General features: G+C 47.2%; 2 protein-coding genes across 59 annotated transcripts in view; one reads left to right on the top strand and one right to left on the bottom strand.

The window, feature by feature from the left end:
• Positions 1–21,850, top strand: part of IQANK1 (IQ motif and ankyrin repeat containing 1) — a 172,959-nt gene extending 151,109 nt beyond the window's left edge. For 7 of the 13 annotated variants that reach the window (XM_075919900.1, XM_075919904.1, XM_075919895.1 and 4 more), the window contains 2 exons: positions 16,431–16,538; positions 18,583–18,769. In XM_075919900.1, coding sequence (XP_075776015.1) covers positions 16,431–16,538; positions 18,583–18,769 — 295 coding nt within the window. Of the gene's footprint in view, positions 1–5,521; positions 5,693–6,247; positions 8,175–16,430; positions 16,539–18,577; positions 18,770–20,925 lie in introns of those variants that run through there. The other 6 variants (XM_075919896.1, XM_075919901.1, XM_075919897.1 and 3 more) reach the window with 6 other exon arrangements.
• Positions 8,314–26,991, bottom strand: part of SCRIB (scribble planar cell polarity protein) — a 264,687-nt gene continuing 246,009 nt past the window's right edge. For 39 of the 46 annotated variants that reach the window (XM_075919859.1, XM_075919864.1, XM_075919865.1 and 36 more), the window contains 2 exons: positions 15,368–15,419; positions 8,314–10,423 (listed from right to left, as the gene is read on the bottom strand). In XM_075919859.1, coding sequence (XP_075775974.1) covers positions 10,263–10,423; positions 15,368–15,419 — 213 coding nt within the window. In that variant the 3' untranslated portion in view covers positions 8,314–10,262. Of the gene's footprint in view, positions 10,424–15,184; positions 15,220–15,367; positions 15,420–18,278; positions 20,776–21,866; positions 23,703–26,991 lie in introns of those variants that run through there. The other 7 variants (XM_075919868.1, XM_075919862.1, XM_075919867.1 and 4 more) reach the window with 5 other exon arrangements.

The raw sequence follows: 26,991 nt of genomic DNA, 5'->3' as shown, positions 1-26,991 counted from the left end.
ATTTAAGAACAGGTTAGATAGACATCTGTCAGGGATGGTGTAGGTGGAGCTTGGTCCTGCCTTGAGGGCGGGGGGCTGGACTCGATGACCTCTCGAGGTCCCTTCCAGTCCTATAATTCTATGATTCTATGATTCTAAGTGGGAAGGGGGCAGTTCTCCTACTTCAAAGGTGTGCAAGTCTAAGGGGTCGCATCTGGAATGCCCTGCCAAGCAGCCCATCGACTCTGGTGTCTCAGACAGTTCCGTCGAATATTCCTTTAAGACAATTCCTCTTTTCCTGGAATGAGAAATCTAATTCTCTCCCTTCTGTCTAATGCCAGCAACTCTACAACCAGGGGAGCAAAAAATCTAATTCTCCTCCTCTTTTTATTGGTATCTAACCCGATGCCATTGAGAGAGTCAGCACTGAAAACGTCTGCTGCAACTCGACCAGCACTGAGCCCTGAACCGGCACCAACATTGGTGCTGATAACTGTATCGGCACCAGCAAGCACTCCGGCTTTGGCCACTCCAGCGCCGACCATGCTGGCACCGACCACGCTGGCACCGACAATACAACTGGCACCACTACACCACCCAGTGCTGGCACTGACATCTCAATCGGCACCAACAGCACACTCGACACTGCTGCACTGACCAGTGATGGCACCGATGCCCCATACAATTGCATAGCTGGCACCTATGCCCATCTCAACCCCGGTTTTGTCTTCACCCGAACAATCCCCAGTGCTGACAAAGTCTTGCCAAAAGTCCCGCAAGCTACCATTTCCTTCTCCAAGCCCAGAGCAAATTGAGTTTTCTCCAGAACTGCCTTCACTGTCTCGAGCTCGCTCATTTCCTTCCGGGCATTCACCAAGACATCACACTTCTAAACAAAGTTATTACTCTCCGCCATATACTTCATCTCATTACCGCCATCGGCACCAACGTTCACCAGCATGCTCCACACACTCAAGGGGAAGATCGCGATCTCCCAGATCTCCTACACTCTCAGCTACTCTGGGCACCGTGAGATACATAGGTATAGATACTCCTCCAAATATTCCCCATATCACATGCGACACTATGACTGACCTTATACACACTCTCACTAGATCAGATGCCACTTATATTCTCCACGATGGGGCACAGTATCATCACCATCCTCTCACCAACCTCGCCCTTCACATACCAGAACTGACTCTCCTGCCCCATCTGCAATGAGACCTTCTACTCCAACATGCGGAACCATAGCCCAATCAGTTGTTGGATTAGGAAGAACCACAAAGACATTCGCCTACAAACCTATCATCGTCGTCACCTGATGATGCTGTCTTCCCCGAGAATGCATCACCCACTGATGACCTCCAACAGTTTCAGGAGTTATTCAAAAGAGTCACCGATAGTCAACAGGTGCAACTCTCAGAAGTACAACAACAAAAAAAACCCGTTGTCTGCTTAGAAACCTACAACCGTCCCAAAAGTTGCACTTCCACTTGACGACGCAATTTTGGAGATAGTAGACGACATATGGCAAATGCCAGCATCAACTCCTGCTACCAACAAAAAAGCAGACAAGAAATATTTTGTTCCTGCTAAAGGCATGGAATTCCTCTTCACGCAACCACAACCAAATTTTCTGGTTGTGGATGCAGCACAACAGAGGGCTAAAGCTCCTCAGTTCAGGGGCAGTGCCAATGACAAGGAGACTAAGCGTCTGGATCTTGTCGGATGGAAAGTCAGTGGTACAAGAAGGATACATGGCTTCTAGAACAGTGCTACACATAGCCCTTGATATCTCAGATGTGGCAGTGCGGACCACCGCCACATCTGTGGTCATGCGCAGAACCTCATCGCTGCAACAAGCAGCAGTGCCGAAGGACCTCCTGTCAAAGGTTGAAGATCTTCTCTTTGACAGGCAGAGTCTTTTTGCAGAAAAGATGGATCAAGTCCTCCATTCTGACAGGGACTCCAGATCTAAACTTAACACTTTAGGCATGTACACCCCGTCTTATCGCCGAAAAAGATATACATCCTACCAAAGACAGAGACCATTCTCACACGCCATGTCCCAGGATAGACAGCAGGAACATCAACGCAGCAGACAAAGACAACAGAAAAAACTACCACAAACTAAACCATCCAATCAACAGAACACCAGGCAGCAAGTTTGAGTCCTCAGTCGAGGGACTGCAGACCATTCTGCTGGCCACCCACCTTTGGGCCACAGATGCACTGTTTCACCATTGTCTACGGCCATTCCACCAGCAATGGACCTATATTACCACCGACAGATGGGTCGTACAACTAATTGCGTTAGGCTACATCATCCCCTTTCTCTCACGTCCTCCTTCCACCCCCACCCCATCCCTCTTCAGGGACTCATCTCATGAGTCTCTCTTAAAACAAGAAGTGGCTCGTCTCTTAGCTATTGGAGCGAAAGAGAAGGTTCCAGACAAGTTCAAAGGCAGGGGGTTCTATTTCTACTATTTCTTGACCCAGAAAAAATAGGGAGGTTGGAGACCCATCCTGGACCTTCAATGATTAAATTGGTACCTTCGCAAACAACGCTTCAAGATGATGACCCTGGCAACTATCATTCCAGCATTGCACAGTGGAGTTTGGTTTACATCCCTCAACCTACAGGATGCCTACCCCGGGCCTATGGTCCACTCACAAATCGCTACTACATATCAACCTACTTGAGTTGCAGGCAGTCTTCAATGCATGTCGGCACTTTCTTCCCCTATCTGTGGTCGGGTCATTTGTGTCCTTACCGACAATATGACTACGGTATACTATGTAAACAGATAGGACGGAGCTCAATCCTGATCACTTTGCATGGAGGTGATACGTTTATGGAATTGGTGCAACCAGCACAAAATTACAGTTATTGCAGAGTACTTCCCTGGTGAGCAGAACTCCACAGCCAATGCTCTCAGCAGGCATTCCTCCATGAATTACGAATGGGAATTGCATCCAGAGGTGCTTCATGCCATATTCCACCATTGGGGGTATCCATCTGTAGACCTTTTTGCCTCACACCGCAACACAAAGTGCCCTCAATACTGCTCAAGAGCTGGGGTTGGACGGAAGTCCATGGGGGGTGCCTTCCTATACAACTGGAGTCATCATCTCCAGAACGCCTTTCTACCTACTCCCCTTATTCCCAAAGTTCTGGAGAAAATAGCAATCGAAGGAGCCACAGTAATAATGATAGCCTCCTTCTGGCCACGACAGACATGGTTTCCTTACCTGTTTCGCATGTCAATCCATTCTCCATATCATCTTCCCAACGCCACGACTTGCTGTTGCAGGATCATGGGCAATTGATACATCCTCAACTTGACCACCTCGCTTTGATGACCTCGTACCTAGTTGGTTCCAACAAACAGAGATTAATTGTTCCCAAGCTGTCAAGCTTGTCCTGCTACATAGTAGGAGATCTAACACATGTAACACTTACCTGCATAAGTGGCGACACTTCTCTTCATGGTGCTCCAACTTAGGCGTGGACCCATACTCAGTCCCTATTCATCGCATTTTGGATGATCTTTTAGATCTTAAACACTCTGGCCTGACTTGTTCCTCTCTCAAGGTACATATTGCAGCAATCACCGCCTTTCAGCACTCTGTGGATGGCTACTGTGTATTTTCCCATCCAATAACAAAGAGATTTATGAAAGGGTTGACTAATCTCTTCCCACACCACAGGTAGCCCGCAGACCCATGGAACCTGGAGCTAATTTTGGATGCCTTAATGCGACCCCCTTTTGAGCTGTTGGCAGCTTGTGATTTACACACCCTAACAATGAAGATGGTTTTTCAGTTGGCAATAACTTCAGCACAAAGGGTCGGGGAATTATCCGCCCTCTCAGCATCACCACCCTACATGGTGTTTACCCCCCATAGGGTAATACTGCGTCCTCAACCAGCCTTTCTACCTAAAGTGAATTCAGAGTTCCACCTAAACGAACCAATAGTTCTTCCCACATTCTACCCCAAACCCCACTCAGCACATCATGCATGTCTCCATACCTTGGATGTCCGTCGAGCATTAGCATTCTATATTGACAGGACACAATGCTTTCAGAAATCTCAGCACCTCCTCGTGTCCACTGTGGAACATTCTAAAGGCCATCCCTTGTCGGCACAATGTATATCCTGACTCATCGTCTCGTGTATAATACAATGTTATTGCTTACAGAACAAGCCTCTTCCACATACGCTGAAGGCACATTCAACGAGAGTGATGGCAACTTCAGCTGCCTTCCTCAAATGGATTCCCTTACGAGACATTTGCCGAGCAGCTACTTGGTCTTCTGGCTTTACATTTGCCAAACACTATGCTATTCCTAACATCTTTATGACTGATGCAGCAGTTGCCTCTGCCATCTTCTCCATGGCAGCAGGATGTTAGCTCCGAATCCTGCCTCCTTGAAGTAGGCTACTGCTGTGAACTCACCTACAGTGGAGCACCCACGGGACACTGCTCGTAGAAGACGAAGAAGTTACTCACCTTGTATAGTAACGATGGGTCTTCAAGATGTGTGTCCTGTGGGTGCTCCATGACCCACCCTCCTCCTCTCTTTCGGAGTACCTCATTTATTATGTTTTTCAGACTCTAGAGGATCAGGAGGAACTGGCGGGAGCCGGACTGCGCGCACACAAACGGCACAAAAGGCACGAGACACGCATTGCGGTCCAGCGGACTACATCTAAAAAAGATCTCCGATCTGCGGTGCTGGGACAAGCCCTACACCTACAGTGGAGCACCCACGGGACACACATCTTGAAGACCATCATTACTGCACAGGGTAACTTCTTCTGTCACAAAAGTCAGCAAGAGCAGGGGACGATTGAGTGGGCTGGCATGTTGGTAACCAATAGGTATAAAAAATGACCCACGTTTGCTTTTCAGTGCTGCGTAATTTAGCACGGGGCCTAAGTCTGGGTCCAGGAAGAGAGAAGGTGTGGTGGTACCTGAAGCCATGATGAAAGGGAATCATGTTTTACAGAGCTGGGGCCATCAAAAAACCTGAAGTGCATTAGTAGAGTGAACTCCTAAGCAGGCTCTGAGCCAGTGCTGGGAGTGAGGCTGCATGTAGGAAAAGAAACAACTCACAAAAGCGCACAGGAAAGGAGCAAGTGCTACAGAGGCAGGTAGGCACTGCTCCTTTTTCTAATACAGTTCGGGGTCTCAGTCATCCCTTGTTGCACTCCATTGTGAACTTACAGGCTGTGTTTCAGTGCTACACAATTCTGTTCATGGCTTCAACCGGCTTTCCACCCTCCCACAGCCCCTGCCTTCCAACACTTTCAGTCAGGCTTCAAGGCAGAGTCGTCCACTTTGCACAGCTACAGCCTTGGTGCCTTTGAGTATTCTGAGGTTGGGGGGCGCTAACCAGGTGTTTACTTGATCTGTGTCCCTGCAACACCACCTGTGGCTTTTTAGAAGCAGGCATCAGTGAGACCAGGTGAGCTCATTAGCATAGCATGCCTATAAACTGCTGGGCAACTGCTCATCCCTTTCTTCTTACAGGTACCTGTCCTTAATCAGAGCAACTGATGGATCGGAATACGCACAAACTGAATTTCAAGCAACTAGGATTGGAAACTTTAAATTCTTTTTTGTCATCAAACGTCACCAGCCTCCTGAGGACTTGCTCCAAATTCTCCTTCCAATTCAGGTCATTCTGTCCAAGTGCAGCCGGTAGGCATGGGGATACCAGGCAGCAACCGTGTGGAAGCTGGTGTCTCATTAAAGTGAAATTGTAGTTCAAGGCTTGTGTTTAATACCCAATCATGGGTAGCGCTGTGGTTCGGCTTGTTGTGTTACTGCCACAAGTGCAGGCTTATCGTGAGTGGTGCCAAATAGCCTTTGGCAGGGTGAGGTGAACTCAGCTCAGATCCGGGTGCAGGATGCAGTTATGTTCAGCAGCATAACTGGCAAGACTCTAAATGTATGTCCAATTGTCCCTGTAATATTTTCCAGCCATTAGCAGATTTTTCTCCATCCATGTGCAGAATAATTTTTATGTGCACAGAAGCATGTGTAAAAGTGCTCCACCAGCAGAAACAAAACCTAGCTGTGGGTGCTCTGCTAATCAGGTGGGTGGCATTTGAATAGTTCCTGAGTAGCTGCACAAGCTCACAGATTATAGGGAACACCTACAGACCCCCTTACTCTCCCCCCCGCTTTGCAGGCTAAGTGAGTCTCTCCTAGACAGTGTCTCAACTTTAGTGAGACCCGTTTCTTTTCTTTCAGAAAGCGAGTAGGAAGACGAGTCCCTTTCTCGCAGTCCCGGCCCTTTGTTCTGTGATACCTCAGTACCAGGCAGGAAGTGTGAAGGAAATGTGCCTCTGCCTCACCTCTGCAGCCATTGTCTTTTTGTTTATGACACCCAATTGGGACTTATTTTAGCCATTTTTTCCCCCTATTCTACTTCCTATTTGCTGCAATCGCTGAAGGAGGCTGCAACTTGGTGCCATTGTCTTTAGCCCCACTGAGACAACGCTCTTGCCAGCCTAGTGCAATGGAGGGCAACCCTTTCTTTATCTTTTACCCAGGACTTAGCACACAGGATTCTTCAATGAACAGCGCAGTGAACTGGGGCTGGCTGCACCCATTTTTCAGTATCAGTGACTCTATGTATGTATCTGGGATGCCTGTAACCATTCTGTGCTAGGCACCATAAGCAAGTCTGGCTACTACAAACAGCAGTTTGGCTGTGGCAGCTGCAGTGTAGCCAACACTCCAGGTGCTTCCAGCTATTGCTAGTGCACAGATTGACCTGACATTGTTAAAAAGCCCAAAGTAATGAAGGCCTTATTCATCTGAAGCCAAACTACTGCTAGCACCAGAGGGACTGTCGCTTGCATTCCCTGCTCACTGAATGAAACCAAACCAGCAGCCACCCTGGCACTGACAGGGGTTGTGCAGGCCCAAACTAGAGGTGATTGCACCATGTCCACTTAGGGATATTAAAAAGCTCCTTATAGACTTGTCTGAGCATGGGTGCATGGTGTCCCAGGAATGGCTGCAGATGGGGTCCAACTGCCTATAGGTCAAGTGGTGAAAATCAGGCTGGAGGCAGGGCAACATGGCAGGGAGCAAACCATTGAAATGGTGAGACTTTCCCCATACATGCTGAGTCAGAATTGCTTGCCTAAGTGTTCTTCCTTGAGCCTCGTTTCTCTAGCACCCAGCAGGCAACTGTTCTGCAGCAACTGTAGTGACAGTGCCTCCTTCCCCCAGACAGCTGAAAAGTGGCTATGGTAACACCAAGATGACAGGTAGCCACCCACCTGCTGCAACTATGAACATATGTACTGAGTGGGAAGCTTGGTTTTACACTGCATCGCACTAGTAGTTGGGAAGAGCCAAGCTATGACCCATCTGGGCTCTACCATTCTAGGGTTCTTTGTTAGCTGCCACTAGCAGATGTGCTGTGCAGGCTGCTGCATGAAATTGCCCCATCCTCGAGAGTCCACCCTCTACATGTACGTGTACATGTGTATGTGTGGGTGAAAATACAGAAGATGGTTACATTGGCAGGTGACCTGCATAACTTCATGTGTGTGGGTGGGGGAAACAGGAACATAGTGTTCAAGGAGTCTAGCAGATTCAAGTCATTCAATCAGTGTATTTTAACAAAGAACAGGTTAAACGCTAATTTGATGTGGTCTACAAATATGTACATGGGGAACAAGTATTCAAAAATGGGTTCTTCAAGCTGGCAGCGAAAGGTCTGAGTCAATGGATAGAAGTTGAAGCTAGACAAATTCAGACTTCAAATGAGACATACTTTTTAACAGTGAGCATAATTAACCACTGGAACAATTTACCAAATTCTTGTGGTGACTGCCCTATCTCTGGCAATTTTTAGATCAAAATTGGATGTTTTTCTAAAATATATGCTCCAGGAATTCATTTAGGGCCATTTCCTGGTCTTTTATAGAGGGTGTCAGACTAAAAGGCCACTGTGGTGCCTTCTGGCCCTGAACTCTATGAACGATGTCTCAAAAATGGGAGCCCATAGCAGGGCAGATGCGAGGGAGGCTGAGACAGCGATGCTGGAACAGTTGCCTTTCTCTTGATTGGGAAGGGACAGGCACACCTAATTTTGAGCCTGCTGCAACTGCCATTACTATGGCTGAACACAGTACTATAGAACATCTACCCTTTGACGTCACAGGCAGCACGCTCATGGGCACTGGCTCTGCTGATCAGAAACACCCAAGTTTGTTGGGGTAGAAGCAATGACTAAAGAGAGGCCCGTCTTGTGCTGCCCACTGGCCAGAGGAAAGAGCTTCAGCTACGGACACAAGCTCTCAAATGAAAAGTAAACTTTATTCTCCTTGAACCACAAAATAGATTTCTTTGGTTGTACAAATTTCACTAGTTACAGTCTTGATGAGCTAATTTTTCTTCTGCATCTCTCAGGAGGGTAGAGAGATTAGAGCCTGGCACCCAAGGACCACAAAGGAAAAGGAAAATTACAAGTTAGTCACCAAAACCAATTTTCATGATTGTTTCCAGAAATTGCTCGTTAGAAAAGCAAATGCTAAGATGAAGTTTTTAAAAAGGAAAAGCTCAAATTGCTGATGGCAGCAGCTGTGGCTGTAATTTGATAGATCATCAGATTTCCCTCCCCCCACCGCTGATCCCTGTAAAATGAAACTTATTAATTCAGTTAACATGTGCCATGTGATTTTGGTGTGAAGGGAGGAGAGTCTCAGCTAAAAGAAACCACATTCAGTCATTTAAAAAAATGTACAAGCAGAAGTGCCCTTCACTCCCTAGTCACATCCTGGCACTGGGCTGATTACGGGCCAGCTCTGTTCTTACTGTTGCTGGCATCAGCACCAATTTGTTAGTGGGAGTGGAAAGAGCACTCAGGCCATTGCCAAGATCAGATGCCTTGCTTTGGGGCATGGGTGGCTAAGGGCTGCTAACTCACACAGGGCAGTAAAACCAAGAGAAACAATAACATCACAGGTAGAGTTAGGCACCTACTCACTGGCACCACACCCATGGGTTCACTTGGTACTAAGGCTGAGCAAGCCCTTGTTCCAGGCAGGAAGCCAGCAATAACTCCCTTGGTGCATGTGTAAACAATTTCATCTGTCCTAAGCTGGAGGGAAAGGGTCACAAAGCCACCACATTGCTAGAGACCGTAGGCTTTGTAGTTATTGCGATGCCTATCTAATTATCCTTTTCCCCTTGGAGCTTCCTGTATGGGTCTCACTTTGTCTGTGTCCAGTCCCCCTTAAATCTCACATTTTACTTCAGTGCTTACAGACAACACAGTGTGAGCCACCACCTTCTGCCGCCCACACCATCACTGTGTCCCACCATCATCCTGCACCTAATGCCTTTACTTGACCCCCCACCAACCCACATCCCACTTTCTCCTTGCACTCTACACTAGGACCTTATCCTCACTGTCTCATTTGTCCCACCTACTGCTGTGTCACCACATTCTAATCCCCAACTAGTCTGTCCCTACCGCCGTCACATGCACATATTGCTATGACTTTGCTATAGCTGGCCAATTTGTTTCTGTACCCCCATCTCCCCTAGTTCATCCAGCTCATGCATGCTACTCTCACACAGTCAGCACCTGTTCCGCTGCCCTCCTGTAGTGTCTTTGCCCAGAGGAGGTCACAGCCTGTGCTACATGAATTCCATGTGCATCTGGGGGCAGTGCGCTGCCCAAAGGAACAGTGTCACACTGGGCCAGACTACTGATGGCATAGAGCTCACAGATTCTTGCCTCTGCACAGACATGACACGCCATGAGTGGGGGCAAGGGGACCTGGTTTTCGACAAATCACTGGAATTTAAATGAGAGTAAAGGGCTGGCCTTCGTGATAAGTCACATCAGAAAAAGCCCCTGTATTAACCACTGAAAAACCAAGTGGAGGGAACAACAGGGGCAGCGTCACGCACTCACTCATGCACGCACACATGTACGCACACACACACACTATTTACAGACTAACAAATTGCTGCTTCTGCTCCTTCCCTTGCCCCGCTTTGTCAGACGTCTTAAAGTCCAGCACTGTCCTGTCTTGTTCGGCACATGCCCAGCACTGTGGGTAGTGAGAAAAAAGGAGGTTCACAGCCTAAAGAAAGTTAGTTAACCACAACACCTCCTGGGATGTGCAGTTCCCAGCCAATGTCATGCTGTGGAACCCAGTCCAATGCTGTCCGTGGAGTCTAGGAAGTTGTAGAGTCCTGTGCTGTGCTGTCCTGTTGCCCCAGTGCATCAGGCCTTTTATGTGGGGACAGCAGCCTCCAGACTTCGACGGCTGTGTCGGAGTTTGCGCTTGCTGCTGTACAGAGCCATTTCTTCAAGTGCTGATGTGGTAGGTGTTGAGGAGTCGTGTGTTACTAACAGCCCCTCTTCCTCTGCTGGTCCATCTGGCTCCTGGGGACCTGAGCAAAGACGGACAGAAATCAGATAGGATTTCCCACAGAGCAGTGTGCCTCTCAGATAAAGTGATCACCGGATTTATGATTTAGTACAATAATCTGTAACCCACACCCTTCCTTCTCTTCTTATATTGGCAGGTTTCCCCTCCTTTCAAATAGGACCTCCTCCTTATGCTAAACAATCTGTCCCATCTATAGTCAGCTGTGATGCGCTGCATCCCTGAAAAGCAGTGCTGCATAAGCTTGGCAGCTTGTTGTTCTCTCACCAGCACAAGCTATTACATCGCCCACCTTGTCTCTGTAAGACATGCAGCTGGTAAACTGAAAAACAAATCTGATTTTGGGTCCTGAAATGGAATTTTTCTGAATTTCTGTTCCATTAAAGATTTCATATTTTTTATTTTATCGTAAATAGACATTACTTTTTTCCCCTGAAACCTCAAAGCTACCTTGTAGTCTCCCAGAATCATTCCTGCCCTCCAGTCAAACCAAAACAAATCAACTGGATGCCAAACAAAAGTCATTTCAGGTCTGCCTGTGCTAGGAGTCCTTCTGCTGTAGCCAAGGAGGGATTTGTCACCAGGTTAACTTGGTGCAGATCCTCGTGGGTCATGCCTAGTGCTTCTCCCACACCAGTGCAGTACTGTTCTAGTTATAATGTCCCTGCCATATTACTTTCCCAGCAGCTGTTTAGGTAGCTGAAGTCCCCCGAGAGTTCTTAGTTTGGAATAACTAACAAAAATCATTCAAACACAGAGCTTGGTGGTGATGGAGGACTTCAGCTACCTAGACAGCTGTTGGGAAAGCAATATGGTAAAGCACAGATTATCCACCAACTTCTGGAATGTATTGGAGACTGTTCTTATGAATAGAGATGAAGAAAGCAACTAAAGGAGAGGCTGTTCTGGATTTGCTGCTGACAAATAGGGAGGAACGGATTGAGAATTTGAAGGTGGCAGGCATCTTGAGTAAAAGCTCATACAAATCCATGATGGCTGTTACCTACCATCTTATTTTCATCCAAATGTTTGCAGATGAATTCCTTAATTACCTGCGCCATTATCTTTCCTGGCACAGAAGTTAAACTGACTAGTCCGTAGTTTCCTGGGTTGTTCTTATTTCCCTTTTTATAGATGGGCACTAGATTTGCCCTTTTCCAGTCTTCTGGAATCTCTCCCAACTTCCATGACTTTTCAGAGATGATAGCTAAAGGCTCAGATACCTCCTCTATCAGCTCCTTGAAAATTCTAGGATGCATTTCATCAGGCCCTGGTGACTTGCAGACATCTAACTTTTCTAAGTAATTTTTAACTTGTTCTTTTTTAAATTTTAACGTCTAAACCTACCCCATTTCCACGAGCATGTACTATGTTAGGCATTTCATCATCATGAAACTTGGTGAAGACCGAAACAAATAATTCATTAAGCACCTCTGCCATTTCCAAGTTTCCTGTTATTGTTTCTCCCTCCTCACTTAGCAATGGGCCTACCCTGTCCTTGGTCTTTCTCGTGCTTCTAATATTCTTGTAGAACATCTTCTTGTTACCCATTATGGCTCTAGTTAGATTGAGCTTGTTTTGTGCCTTTGCCGGTCTAATCTTGCCCATGCACATGTATGTTGTTTGCTTATATTCATCATTTGAAATCTGACATAGTTTCTACTTTTTATATAACGCCTTTTTGATTTTTAGAGCATTCAAGATCTCCTGGTTAAGGTGGTCTCTTGCCATACTTTCTATCTTTCTTACGCAACAGAATAGTTTGCTTTTGGGCCCTTAATAATGTCCCTTTGAAAAACTGTCAACTCTCTTCAGTTGTTTTTCCTTTTAGTCTTGCTTCCTCTTAGTTTTTGGCCACTGTTGGCAGACAGGATACTGGGCTAGATGGACTTTTGGTTTGACCCAGTATGGCCGTTCTTATGTTCCTATGGAACCTTACCTACCAGCTCTCTGAGTTTACTAAAAATCTGCCTTCTTGAAATCCACTGTCTCTAGTTTGCTGTTCTCCCTTCTACCATTCCTTAGCATCATGAACGCTACGATTTCATGATCACTATCACCCAGGTTGCCTTCCACTTTCAACCGGTTCCTCCTTATTTGTTAAAAATCAAATCAAGAACAGATTTCCCCCAGTAGCTTTCTCAACCTTCTGAAATAAAAAAACTGTCTCCAGTGCAGTCCAAGACCTTCTTGGATAATCTGAGCCCTGCTGTGTTAGTTTCCCAACATAAGTCTGGATAGTTGAAGTTCCCCATCACCACCAAATCCAATTCTAGTATTCTATGATTCTATGTTCCGGCGAGATGATACTGCTGCTTTCAGTCCCAGCAGGAACTAAAGAGTGTTTGCTGCTGAACAAAGTGCATACATCTTGCTGAGAAAACATTCTAGTACTGCACCGCATAAAAAAGACCAGTGGAAAGTTTAGGGAGACAGGAAGGATGTATAGGGAGGCCCCGGGGGGGGAATAAATGCCATACTGCAGAGCGTTAGCAGAACCTAAAAAGGATTATGAGGAGCTACTGCTGCTAGCTCAACCCTGCCAGTTTGTCACCTAAGAAAGGACTTAGGAGCCAAAATAGTTCAGCAGCATACCAGGTGGTCTCAATGATGCTGTACATTAAAATAATAGACATGGGACAAAATGTCATAGCGCAAGGAACTAACCACAAAAGTTTGCTTCAAGCTGGGGGGTGAGTACCATTATATAAGGCATTGGTGAGGCTGGATCTGGAGCACCGTGTGCAGTTCTGGTCTCCCATGTTTGAGAAAGACGAAGTTAAACCAGAACAGGTGTAGAGAAGGCTACTAGGATGATCTGAGGAATGGAAAATCTACCTTCTGAGAGGAGACTGCAAGAGCTCGACTTGTTATGCCTGATCAAACAAATGCTGTGGGGAGATATAATTGCTCTTCCTAAATACATCAGAGGGCTAAACACAAGGAGGGAGAGGAGATATGAAAGTTAAGCACAAATGTGGATATAAAGAACAAATGGCTATTAAACTGGCAATTGACATGGTTAGTCTTGAAATTAGACCAAGGTGTCTAATTATTAGAGAAGTGACGTTCTCAAATAGCCTTCCAACAATAACAGTGGGGGCAAAAACCTAACGGGGTTGTTATGGAGGAGATGGTGTGTTTATGGAGGGGATGGTGTGATGAGACAGTCTTTCATGGCCTGTAGCTGCGCTGTGATTGCTAGCAGCAACTATCCCCAACAGTTGGAGACAGGACTCTGTTTAGGGAGGGCTGAGTGTTACTACAGAGAATTCTTTCCCAGGTGTCTGGCTGTAGGTCTTGCCCACATGCTCAGGGTCTAAGTGATCCCCATAATTGCGGTCAGGAGACAATTTCCTCCTACATCAGACTGGCAGAGACCCTGGGTATCAGGGGTTCACCCTCCTCTGCAGCATGGAGATGGGGGTCACGTACAGGCTTAAAGTAGTGTAAATGGTGGATTTGCTGCAACTGGAAGTCTTTGAATCATGATTTGAGGCCTTCAGTTACTCAACCAGAGAGTGGGGTCTATTCTAGGAGTGGGTGGGTAAGGTTCTGTGGCCTGTGATGTGGAGGCGGTCAGAGTAGATGAGCACACTGGTCCCTTCTGACCTTGAAGCCTATGAATCTAATCAGTCTGATTTACTTCACAGCTGAGATAGGCATTGGGGTGTGTGTCCCTGCTTTGTACAGTGATGATAAGGCCTTTTGAAGACATGGAGGGAAAGGCTTAGGAAGCTCTCGGGGCTCTCCGAGTAAGGTCCTCTTCCCTGTCTTGCTTTCTACTTTCAGCCTCCTCTTGGTCTGGTTCTTGCTCTCTATGGAGACCATACCACTGGGAGCTCTAGGCATAGACCTAGTTAGTGAATTAGATCTTGGTTATTTTTAAAAGCGCAGGAATGTGAACAAGTTCTAGAGGGTTTAAAAAGGGAGGGTGCATGGGTCCCAAAACACTCAATAAGGCCTAAGTGGGAACGGAAGGGGTACAACTATGGAGGAGACAGAGCTGATGGAGAAGCCTTCCAAGGAGTGGTATAGTGAGAGGAACGTATTTAGGAGGGGTAGAGAATGTCCAACCAACAGGCCAGGAACTGGTGATGGTTCCCTGCTTGATTCAGGGGAAAAGGAATGGGCAGCGGTCACGAACTGTTCCTGCTGTACAGGTGGAGTCAAGCTCTCTAAGCAAGGGTAAGAGGTTGCGCGTAGCAGTAGCAGGTATTGGGGCACCTGATATCTTGCGACTGCACTTGGTATGGAGGGCTCCACATGTGCATTATATTTGCCAGAACTGCCAAAGACTCCACTATGAGCGCCAAGTCTGGTACTAGCATTGAACGGATGACAGAGTTTTCTGAGTCCACCACTGGCACGAGGCATCAGCAAGGCAAAAGTGAGAAAGGCAAGTTTTCTGGTGAAAATTAAATTAAAAAAAAAAACCATGCAGGGTACATGCTGGACATGGCTGAGCAAAGTCTTGATCCCATGTACACATAGTACATGCACATAGATTCAATGTATCCTGGCTCTCAAGTGTTCACATGCCCTGCACCTCCGATTACCTGTGACAGGCAGCCAAGTTCTGCACTCCTGCCTCGGCAGGGGACACACTGGGACATGCACACTGCACACCAACCTCAGCTGCAAGAGGCCAGCCTGGCCCAGCCTTTGCCTTAGGACAGCAGCCGGGAACGAAGCGAGGCCTGCCCACTACACACTACGCCCAACAAATCAGTCATCATCCAGCCACAATGCAGAAAAATCCTACCCACAATTCAGTGCTGCTGGATTGGAGGGTTCAGTCTAGAATGAGACAGAAATAGGAGATTGCTTCAAGCAGGAGAAGGAACTGGCTATGTCAGTGCTCTGTGGACTCATTGGTACAGTGGCTAGGAGACGATGGAGGTAGGTGGGGACTGTATGGCTCTTTGTTGCTAGGTGAGTAACTTACCTGTGCTATTTGTGTCATCCACATAGCGGAGACTGTCAACTGCTTCTGGTGACTGGAAGAGGAAAAAACAGAAGGCAGTGAGCATCAGGCACCAATCACTCCCTCTGCCCTAGCACCAGGGCCACTGCTGACTGCTAGACATAGGCAGAGGAACTGAATCAAAAGAACTCACAAAGAGCAAATGACCCCATTTTAATGCGGCTTGAGCCCCACCCATGGCTTGGATTCGGGGAGGAAGGGTGTGTGTCCTGTGGGGTATTCCCTGGCTGCCCTACTAGGATTAAGAGAGAGTAGGAGAGACAGGTAGGGCAGCAGAGGTAGGGAGGACGGAACCTGGGCAGGAGAGCAAGAGCAATGGGAATCTTCAGCCCTTCTGAAAGTCCTGGACTCTTGCCCACAGCCTGCGGCATCTGTCAGATTGACTTCCACGGCAGCCGAAGCCATTCTCATTTGGATCAGTAAGCTCCTTTCCTTAGATGAGGCAGGAAGAAGTTACTCACCTTATGCAGTAATGATGGTTCTTCAAAATGTTCCCTGTGGGGATCAGAGATTGTCGCTAGTGGTGCCTGGCCGCATCGCACATGCACAGTAGCCGTCTCATGGTGCTGTTGGCACCCATTTTGGATGCACATAATGTGCTCCCCCCCCGAATTCAGAGATGAACGCTGACGTAGAGAGGAGGAGAGTGGGTGGTAGAGCACCCACGGGGCACACATCTCGACGAATCATCGTTACTGCACAAGGTGAGTAACTTCTTCTAGTGGTGTCCCTGTAGGTACTCCACTCTTGGTTACTGTCAAGTAATGCACCTGCATGGAGGTGAGGGCTTTGGAGTCAAGTCTTGGATGCAGAGGATAGCACAGTGAGGCTTACGGCAGTGGCCGAACAAGGACCACCTGATATGGTGCAATGTTTAGCTCAGAGGACTAGGTTGCAGCTCTGCATATCTCCACTAATGGGACATTCTTAAGGAATTCTACTGAGGCTGCCACCATTTGAGTGGATTGTGCTGTGACTCCCTAGGGGGGTTTTGGTATGGATTGTGTAGCTTGTGTACATACAGGAGGACAGCCACCTGGAGATACGCGGAGGAGTCTGCTGCACCTTTGGATCAGTCCACTACAGAGACAAAGAGTCTGGTGGAATTGCAGAATGGCTTGGTCCTGTCAAGGTAAAAGGCAACAGCTCTCCTGACATATAGCGAATGAAGGGACATTTCCCCAGCATGCTTGTGTGGTATAGGGAAAAATGGGTGAATGGCTTAATTGATATGGAAAGTGGAGGCAACTGTCACAAAAACTTGGGGGTGAGATCGTAGTATAAATTCAGCGTTCATGAAAATAGTCCAGGGAGGGTCTGTCACAAGGGCTGCTATTTCACTGATGTGTCTGGCTGATGAGAAGACCATTAAAAATGCAACTGACATTGACATGCGATGAAGAGAGCAGGTTGCTAGAGTTCAAAGGGGTTCTTGTGATGCTTTTAAAGCCGTGGTTCAGATCCCAGGGTGCTGTGGAGGATGCACTCCCAGGTATATATTTAGGATTCCCGTAAGGAAGCATTCAGTAGTAGAATGGGCAAAGGCAGATAAGCCATCTACTGGTTCATGGAAAATTGTGATGCCCACCAAATGGGCTTTATGAGAGCTCATGGCTAGTCCTGAGTCTTTAAGATCCAGTGTGTAATTGAGAGTTGTGGACAGGGGTGATGTGGAAAGCATTAACTGGTTTTATTGGCACCATAGTGAGAATCTTTTTCACTAAGGGTATGTCTACACAGCAAAGTTATTTTGAAATAACAGCCGTTTTACTAGCGTCTACACAGCCAAACCGCTATTTCAAAATTAATTCAAAATAGCGGAGCGCTTATTTCGAATTTGGTAAACCTCATTCCACGAGGAATAACACCAAATTTGAAATAGCTATTTCGAAATAAGTGCTGTGTGGACACTTATATCGAAATTGGGGGCCTCCAGCCTTCCCAGGGTGCCCTGGTGGCCACTCCAGCCTCAACCAAGAACACTCCTCTCCCTCCCCCGTCCCCGGAGCCCTTAATGGGTTTGACTCTGGCCACAGTGCCTGTGCCAGCTCCAAGCCTGCCAGCCCAGAGCCAGCAGTCACTGCCCCAGACCCAGTGTCCTCAAAATATGAGCCAGCAAGCCACTGGCAGCCAGCCCTCCACCACTCTCCAGGAGCAGTCTGCCAGCTCCCAGGAGCCTGCCAGGGCCCGGAGAAGGTGGGCACCTTCCTGGTCCGGGGTGGAGATCATGGACCTTATTCAGGTTTGGGGGGATGCCCCCAATGTCCATGCTCTCCGCACTAGACGGAGGAAGGTGGCCATCTATGGCAGAATAGCTGCCAGCCTGGCCACCAAAGGCCACATATGAACCCAGGAGCAGGTTTGCATGATAATCAAGTTGGTCTGGCGAGACCCCCGACCCTGAGCTTCCTCTCCCCCTTCTTCCCCTTCCTTCCCCCTTCCAGCTCCCTCCTCCCAGGTTTCTCCCTCCCCTCTCTTTTCCGCTCCCACCTCCTTTCCCCAGTCTCACCAGAGTTTCATCCCCCCCCCCCCAGTTTTGTTAAATAAAGAGAGTTTGTGTTCCTGAAAATACGTGTATTTTATTTGACATCAGGAAGGGGGGTGAGGGAGAGGTAAGTGGAAGGACGTGAGGGAGGAATGAGGCACAAGCCCCCAGTGGGGCCGGCCAGGGAAGCTCTTAGTGCTCCTCAGGGTAGAAGCTCTCCCGCAGGGCCTCCTGAATACTGGACCTCCCGGATGGCAGCCTGCAGAAAGTGCAGTCAGGCTCGCAGCAACGCGTCCACAAGAAGCACCAGAGTGCCCAGGGTGTTGCAGAGTGCTGTGGTGTCCCAAGTGAGAGCAACCAGGGTAACCTGAGAACTGGCTGTCTGGGGGGGTCCCTTTAAGCACAGACCTCAGATAGCCTCAGGCAGAAGCCACACAAAGTAACTCCTAACCTGATGCCCTGCCAGACGTGGTTCCAGCCGGCCTTAAATGCGATTCAGCGTCCACTCAGTATGGATGCGCTATTTCAAAATAGCAAAACGCTATTTCGAAATGCATTTTGTGTGTAGACACGTTATTTCAAAATAAGCTATTTCGAATTAACTATTTCTAAATAACGTTGTAGTGTAGACATACCCTTAGAGAGACAGTGTTTCTAGTTAATAATACATGCTTTACTCTTGTCAGAACAGGTCTGGTCCTCATGTTGGAAACCTAGAAGAGCCATGTTTTGAATCAGAGACTTGCTCTGTTCAGATACAGCGTGTGGCCTGTGTTGCACAAGGAGAGCCAGTCGCAGAGGTAGAGGCTAACAATCGCGTCATGCAAGGTGACTCAGGTAAGGAAACCAGGTCCGTCTGGGTCCTGTTGGGACAATAAGAATCATGCATGCCTGGCCTGTTCTTGTTTTGTATGACTCATGGGATTAGCAGTAGTGGTGCATTCCGACCCCTCGCTAGAACAAAATTGGGGACATTTGTGGTTGTCTCTGGTTGAGAAGAAGTTGATCTGGGGGCATCCCCATTTGTGGAATATTGCCCTGAAGATGGTGGAGTTGATCTCCATTTGTGCTGTTCTGAGAAGTGGCAACCAAGGGTGTCTGCTGTGGTGTTTTGGTTGCCTGGTAAGTAGGATGCAGTCAGAGATTTTGTGATGCAGATGCACCAGTTCCACAGTTTGATAGCTTCAGTGCACAGGGAGTGAAACTGGGCTTCTCCTTAGCGATTGATATAAAATATGCATGGAGCAGTGTCGTCAATGGTGTGGTGGTTTAGGTGAGCCCCCCAACCTATAATCAATGCCTCAATGATAATAATGCACGATGTGGGGTTCTGTTGGATGGTAATACCTGTCAGCAAGTTTCACGGTTGTGTCCATCAGTGCAGGGAGGTAAGGACCAGAGATGGGAGCATGCCTTGTCTGTCCAAGCTGTGGTGGGTAGGTGTATAGACTGTGAAAAGACAACTTTGGAAGCATCACATGTAGTCTTGCATACTTTACCACATAGGTCGTAGCTGCCATGTGGGCTAGGATTTGTAGGCAGGTTCTTACTGCTGTATAGGGACTATGGATAACTGAATTTATTTGTGTCGTCAGTGTAGTGATTCAGTGTTGGGGAAATATTATCCTGGCTCATGTGGAGTCTAGGAGCGCTCCTCTGAATTCAATTGTTTGTGTGAAGTCCAGTATGGATTTCTGTATGTTGACTTGGAAGCTGAGATGACAGGAGAGGTCCAGGGTGACATGGTTAGCGTTTCACAGTGTATTGTGCCCTTCATCAGGTAATCATCCCAATAGGGGAATATTAACACTCCCTGTTACCTGAGGTGAGGCTTACCACAGCAAGCGTGTTTGAGAAGACCCACTGGGCAGTGAACAGGCCAAACAGTAGAACTCAGTACTGGTAGTTGTTCAAGGTCTCCCTTGAATCTGAGGAAAGACCTGTGGGTGGGGTGAACTGTAATATGGAAGTATGCATCTTGAAGACTGAGGGCTGAAAACTAATCTCCCTTGTCCGGGGCTGATATAATCATGGCAAGAGTGACCATCTTTCCTGTGGGTGCATACAAATGTGTTGATTTTTCTGAGGTCTTCACCCTCCCATTTTTTTCTGAGGAAGAAGTTGGAAAAACCCTCTTCCATTATGGAGGGTGCAGGAGATAATGGATGTTGTTCAGATGAGCACAGTTCAGTTACCAGTCAGTGCCAAGGAGTGGGGACTGTGGTACCAATGCAGCCTCCATGTCCCTGTGATGTGAAAGTTGTGGTGGTGCTGACTGCTGTTGGAGTGTGGTCTACTCCCGTGTCGCTTTAGTGCTTGTGGTCGGTGCCACATGGGCTCTGATTGTTGGTGCCATACAGCGGGGGCAGTATGTCCAACTGCACGAGTCGCTGTCAGCATTGATGGTGCTGTAGGGACTTTTCATGTCAGCTCCATTTTGACATGTTTGGCTGTTGCTGGTGTTCGCAGCTTGGCGGTGCTCAGGATATCGGTGGTACTGATTCTTGAGGAGCTCAGTACCATGGCCAGTGATCTTGCAGGGGACAATCTTGACCTTCAAGAGTCCTGGGTAAGAGAAGAGGAGGCTTGCTTCCTTGAACTGCTGCAAGTTTGAGCTGTGTCCTTTGAGGTGGTTTTATGAGACCCTGTGGTGAGGCAGGTGTCTAATCAGAGGGTTGCAGAGCCTTCCCCAGAAGGATTGTCTTCAAACGAAGCTCTCTGTCGTGTCTGTCCTCGGCTTTTAAATTGTTACCACGGGAGAATTTGGGGGGAATATGGGCTACCCCAAGGCACCAGATACAGGATGAATGTCCCTCTGAGACCAGCATGGCCTCTCGACAAGAATCTCATTTTTTTGAATCTGGGAGAGCCCGGCATCATGTTGCTGAAAAACAAAGTACACTGCGGGGTCAGGGTGGAGGGGAGCGGGACTAATGGAAAAAATTAAAAAAAAATGTTTTTTAAAGCTAGGGGGTTAAGAATGAATCTGGTAAAAGAAGCACTTTTTGTCTTTTTTTTTTAATTGCGTTTTCAGGGCGAGGAGGCCACACTGCTTGAAGGCTCTTTCTGCTACTGAGGACAGTCGAGAAGGAACTGAGGGGGCTGTGCTGCACATGTAAAAATGGGCACCAGTGGCACCATGCTATGACTCTGGTGCATGTCCAGGGCAACTAGGCACAACTAGTGAAAAGCTCCGATTGCTGGTGCGAGGATGCAATGACTCCTAGGGTGGAACACCCCCAGGGACACCACTTGAAGATGCACAGTCAGGCGTATGGCAGAAGCCAGCCTGGGGAAGGGCTGCTAGCTGGTGACTGTGGCACTCCCAACCCCTGCTAGTTTCATAGGCCTCCGAAGAGAGAGGCATGCTTCAGGGAACAGAATTTTCTGTAAGATCCTCCTGGCAGCCCCCTGCCATGGGAGTCAGGCCAGGGTGAGACTCAAAACAATTAAAACAAAACTAATTTTGCTCAGGGCTATGAGCATCAAAGTGCTGCAGGGATGAGGCCCACTGCTAGAGGGGGAGGCACAGGGATCTCTCAGTTCCTCCTGTGAGCATGGGAGACAGTGGCTCCACTAGTCTCTACTATTCGATTCTCTACACCCGGCGCCCATTGCGAGGAATCCACAAACATATGGACAACACCTCCACGCACCCTGTCACTCACCACTGGCAAGTTCTGGGCTGCTGTTTCAGAGGGGAAAGGCAAGTGCACGCTGCATTTGGACTAGAAAACACTGAGGGGTTTGTAGGAGATCCCAGGCTTTGGGGGAGGGAATTCTATAGCGCTGGGTGAGCCCCAAGAGCAGGGGTGGGGAAGAGCCAGCCCACAAGGCCGTTTCAGGCTCCGCCCCTTAGCTCATTGCCTCGGAGTGGGTGAGGGGAGGGAGCCCTTCTAACTGCTTCTATTTAAAGGGCTCCCCTGCTGGGGGGCTGCATTGCCAGGCAGTCTCCCAGCAGGCGCGAGCCCTTTAAACAGACACAATTGAAAAGAGCTCACAGCTCTGCCCCACTAGCTTCTATTCAAAGGGCTTGTGTCTGCCGGGCAGCTGCCAGGCAACAGGTTAGCAGTGGGGCCAGGAGCTGTGAGCCCGGTGATATGAAATCTAGGCCTCCACCCGACAACTGTGGGCGGAGGCTAGCCCCCGGCACTCTGCGCTCTGCTCCTGGTCCCTTCCATTGGCCAGAAGTCAGGGGGCAGGGACCCCAGGCCAAGTAAAGCTCCCGGTAGGGTAGCTCTCAATCCCACCTCTTCTGCCCCAGGTCCCACCCATTCCTCTTGCTGGATTCTGGAGCTTTTCTCAGCACCATCTTGCCCAGGAGCACAGCAGAAAAAATCTGGTTTGGGCTGACTAGTGATTTACTTGGTGAGAGTTTCTTAATGACTTAATCAAGCACATACACATGCCATTCCTTTCACTAAATCCATATTCTAATTGAAAAACCCAATAATTTGAGTTCTGAAATGCTCCTGTGTTTCAAGGAATTTAAAAAACATAGGTAATCATTGGAAATTTTAGCAGCTTCCTTTAAGAAGTAGCTTTAAATGCCCAATAACCTAGCTCTTTACAAATGGTTTTGATAAAAATATCTAGATGCGACTTTTATAGTAAAAAATGGGAATCTTTTGTAACTCATACTTAGTGTGGGTGGGAAGAAAAACAGGGACTTGGATACTATTTCATGGATCATAGGTCTGGAAGGGGCCTCAAAGTTATTTAGTTCAGTCCCCTGCACTTATGGCAGGACTAAGTGTTAATTTTCAGTGCCTTGTGCCTTTTCATGAAAGTGATGTGTGCTTTAATGATCTTGGTGTGGGGAGGGTACAAAACTAAAATGATCAAACGTTCACTGGAAAATGTTACATTAGTGACACCTGCATTTTTCTTCCCCCCATTTGGGCTTTTCTATAACAGCTCTTAATACAATTTGTGGCACAGTTGTTTCGGAAAGGGTAGTACTTAAGGGGTGGGGGATAAAATATGTGACGGTCATTCAAATAACTTTGTCTTCTGGCAAAAACAGCTTTCTGTCCTCCCGTCTTTCCTCCTTTTCTTCCTCCCTTCCTTTCTTTCCCAAAGAGCACAAACAATTCAAGAATATACACACATAATAGCGGAATGATACAGGAGTCTTGACATATGACAAGCAATTCAGATATTGCTAAGCACCAACCACATAACTGAACTAGCCCCACAAAAGAGGATCTTTCCTAAAAAACAGGAATGGTAAACGTTAAAAAAATATATTTTAAATGTTATGTCTTTGAAAATACAAGCCACAGTAATAATCAATGGTAAGTTTGGCAAGTTTTATATATGAACAAAAACCTCTGTGTTATGTGGCCAGAAATTAATAATTACTAAGCCCTCCTCCACCCAGCAACAAGCACCTAGAGAACACTGAAAATGAGAGGCAGATCTTCATTCTTACAGAGCTCATTGCAGAATCAAAATAAAAAAAGAGAAGATGTTAATGGCACTTTTTGGTTTAGTTTGGGAAACATTCTGAAAAGAGTGTGGAATCTGAGAGCAGAAATTGGTGTGGTTTTGAAAATGAAAGGAAACGATGTGGACTTCCCTTGACTGAATGCTGTAACTTAGCACTCTGATTTTGCATTTGCCATTGACATTACGAGTCACATGAACTAACTGAATTCAAAACTGCAAGGCAAGGGACTGTTTGCCCATGACATGTATTCCCTTGTCAAATCTTTCATGGCAAAGTTGCTCCTTTTCTCCCGTCAGACTGGAAACGAGCAGTTCCCACACTTCCCCACTTTGCAACAGATTACAATGTCTGATGAGAACCTGGAAAGATACAATTCGTTACTGCTCGCTTTGCACAGTGAGTTTTCTTGACACTTCACGGATTTTAAAATGATAGCAAATGACATGGCTTTGGTCTCCTCTCCTTTCACATATGTGGTGGATAATGCTCCAAGTAACCTCCAAATTGAGTTTATTAACTTGCAGAGTGATGCCTTGCTTGTGGAGCAATTCAAACCAACACCACATCTGGGATTTTATGCATCTCTCAATGAACAAAGCTTTCCGAAGATCAAGGCTCATGCCCAAAAGATGCTTGTAGTGGTTGGATCAACTTATATCTGCGAGCAGACATTTTCTATGATGAAATTCAATAAATCTAAGAACAGATCTTCTATCACTGATGACCATTTTGCAGTTGTGCTCTGCATTGCAACATCAGAAGTGACACCTGACTTCACGTCCCTTGTTAATGCCCAGCACAGACTTGCTTCTTCACACTGAGTTGCAGTTTTTCTTTTACACTTAAATTTAATGCACATAAGTTGCATTAAACTCAGGTGGGCAATAAGTCAGATGTGGCTTCTGGTTAATAAGCACTGGCAGAAGCCACATCCGACTTATGGCTTCTGAAGATATGGCCATTTAAAGCTCCTGTTGGCTGTGGAGCACCATTCCTAGCCCATGTGAGCTGTAGGAGGTGGTGTCCCAATTCACACAGTGCCCATTGGCTAGAGATCATGCTCCACATGAATGGGAGGTTCAAGTGGCTGTACCAGTGGAGGAGCATGTAAATAAAGCATTAGTGGCCTGCCGGGGTTAACCCTGGTAAACTGTGTCCACTCCGCAGGTCGGATACTGCCCACTAGTGACGTAACTAAATGTTTAGTGTTAGTGTTATTACAAATGTTACAGGTGTTCTCAACATGTTAGTGTTCTTATTACTAATTTTACAACTGTTGCCTTCTATGATGATGTTGTATGCAGTTAAGTATTATTAAATTTTAATTACTTTGTTGTGCAAAAAATATATTGGCGTCTTTTTCCAGCAGATGGACTGCCCCTTCTGGCCTAGGCCCCGCCCCTTCTGAAATTTGTGAAGTTCGCCCCCCTTCAAAAATTATTGCCCATCGCTGCCCAAGAAGCATCTCCTGCCTGCTCAAGTTTTACCCAGTGCCTGAACAGCAGACTCAAGAAGGGTGGGAGAGGTCCTGGAGTGTGAGATGATGCTCAGGCATCCCTGGCCCAGACCTGCTTGTGCTTTGGAAACAAGGGCAGAGATCTTGGGTTAGCTGCAGGGCTCTCTGAGAGCACAAGCCTGAAGAGGCAGCTGCTGCTCCAGTGTCGTTTCCTCAGGAGTGATGCTTGCTAATGTAGGTAAAAGGCACTGCTGTAATTGACGGGACTGGCAGCCTAGGTGAGTAATGCCAAGAAGGGATGTGCTCTCCTAGCTGCTCAAACTAACTCATGCCCATTGCTGTAGGAGAGTTCCAGAGGATCTCCTGGCCTGGGACTGCCCTCTCCTAGTGGAGGCAACTCCAGGGTTGCATATGGGAAGAACACTCTCCCGCCTGCATTAGCACCTCAGCATGAGTTTGGAAAAAATCATGTTTACTAAGGATTCAAATTCAAAATGATCTGTTGGTCAAACTGGAGCAATGGTCTGAGGTAAACAGGACGAAGTTTAATAAGGACAACTGCAAAGTGCTCCACTTAGGAAGGAACAATCAGTTTCACACACACAGAATGGGAAGCGACTGTCTAGGAAGGAGTCCTGCAGAAAGGGATTTAGGGGTCAGAGTGGACCACAAGCTGAAGAGGTGTCAATAGCATGACACTGTTACAAAAAATGCAAACATGATTCTGGGATGCATTAATAGGAAAGCAACACATAAGAAGTAATTTTTCCAGTCTACTCCACACCAATTAGGCCTCAGCTGTGCCCAGTTCTGGGTACCAGAAGAACAACAAAAATCATTAAAGGACTAGAAAACATGACCTGTGGTGGAAGACTGAAAAATTGGGTTTGGTTAGTCTAGAGACCATAGTAGTTTTTAAGAAAATGAAAGGTGGTTACAAAGAGGGAGAAAAATTGTTCTTCTTGGCCTGTGATGATAGGGCAAGAAGCAATGGGCTTAAACTGCAGCAAGGGAGGTTTAAGTTGGACATTAGGAAAAACATTCTACCTGTCAGGGTGGTTAAACACTGGAATAAATTGCCTACGGAGGTTGTGCAAACACATCGGCTACGTCTAGACTGGCATGATTTTATACAAATACTTTTAACGGAAAAGTTTTCCGTTAAAAGCATTTGCAGAAAAGAGCATCTAGATTGGCACGGACACTTTTCCGCAAAAGCACTTTTTGCGGAAAAGCGTCCGTGCCAATCTAGACGCGGTTTTGCGCAAGAAAGCCCCGATCGCCATTTTCGTGATCGGGGCTTTTTGTGCAAAACAATACCGCGCTGTCTACACTGATCCTCTTGCGCAAAAGCATTTACGCTAGAGGGCTTTTGCACGAACGGGAGCAGCATAGCATTTCCACAAGAAGCACTGATTTCAGACAGTAGGAAGTCAGTGTTCTTGCGGAAATTCAAGTGGCCAGTATAGACAGCTGGCAAGTTTTTCCGCAAAAACTTGCCAGTCTAGACGCAGCCATCAGGTTAGACAAACACATCAGGGATGTGGGTAGCAACCTGGGGAGCAGTGATCATGAGATGGTCGAGTTCAGGAACCTGACCAAAACAAGAAAGGAGAGCAGCAAAATACACACCCTGGACTTCAGAAAAGCAGACTGAGACTCCCTCAGAGAACTGATGGGCAGGATCCCCTGGTACGCTAACATGAAGGCGAAAGGCGTCCAGGAGCGCTGGCTGTATTTTAAACTGAAGTCATGGGAACACACAATCTTGATGCACAGTAAGAAAAGCAAATATGGCAGGTGACCAGGGTGCCTTACCAAGGAAATCCTTGGCAAGCTTAAACACAAAAAGGAAGTTTATAAGATGTGGAAACTTGGACAGATGACTAGAGAGGAATATAAATCTATTGCTCGAGAATTCAGGGGAGCAATCAGGAAGGTGAAAGCGCAATTTGGAATTGCAGCTAGGAAGGGATGTGAAGGGTAACAAGAAAGGTTTCTACAGGCATGTTAGCAACAAGAGGGTGATCAAGGAAGGGTGTGGGGCCCTTACTGGATGAGGGAGGTAACCCAGTGACAGATGATGTGGGAAAAGCTGAAGTACTCAATGATTTTTTTTGCCTCTGCCTTCACAGACAAGGTCAGCTCCCAAATTACTACATTAGGCAACAGAGTATGTGAAGGAGAAGGAC

This window comes from Pelodiscus sinensis, chromosome 2 (genome assembly GCF_049634645.1).
Source record: "Pelodiscus sinensis isolate JC-2024 chromosome 2, ASM4963464v1, whole genome shotgun sequence".
Classification (NCBI taxonomy): Eukaryota; Metazoa; Chordata; order Testudines; family Trionychidae; genus Pelodiscus; species Pelodiscus sinensis.
This window is presented reverse-complemented; position numbering and strand designations above follow the sequence as displayed.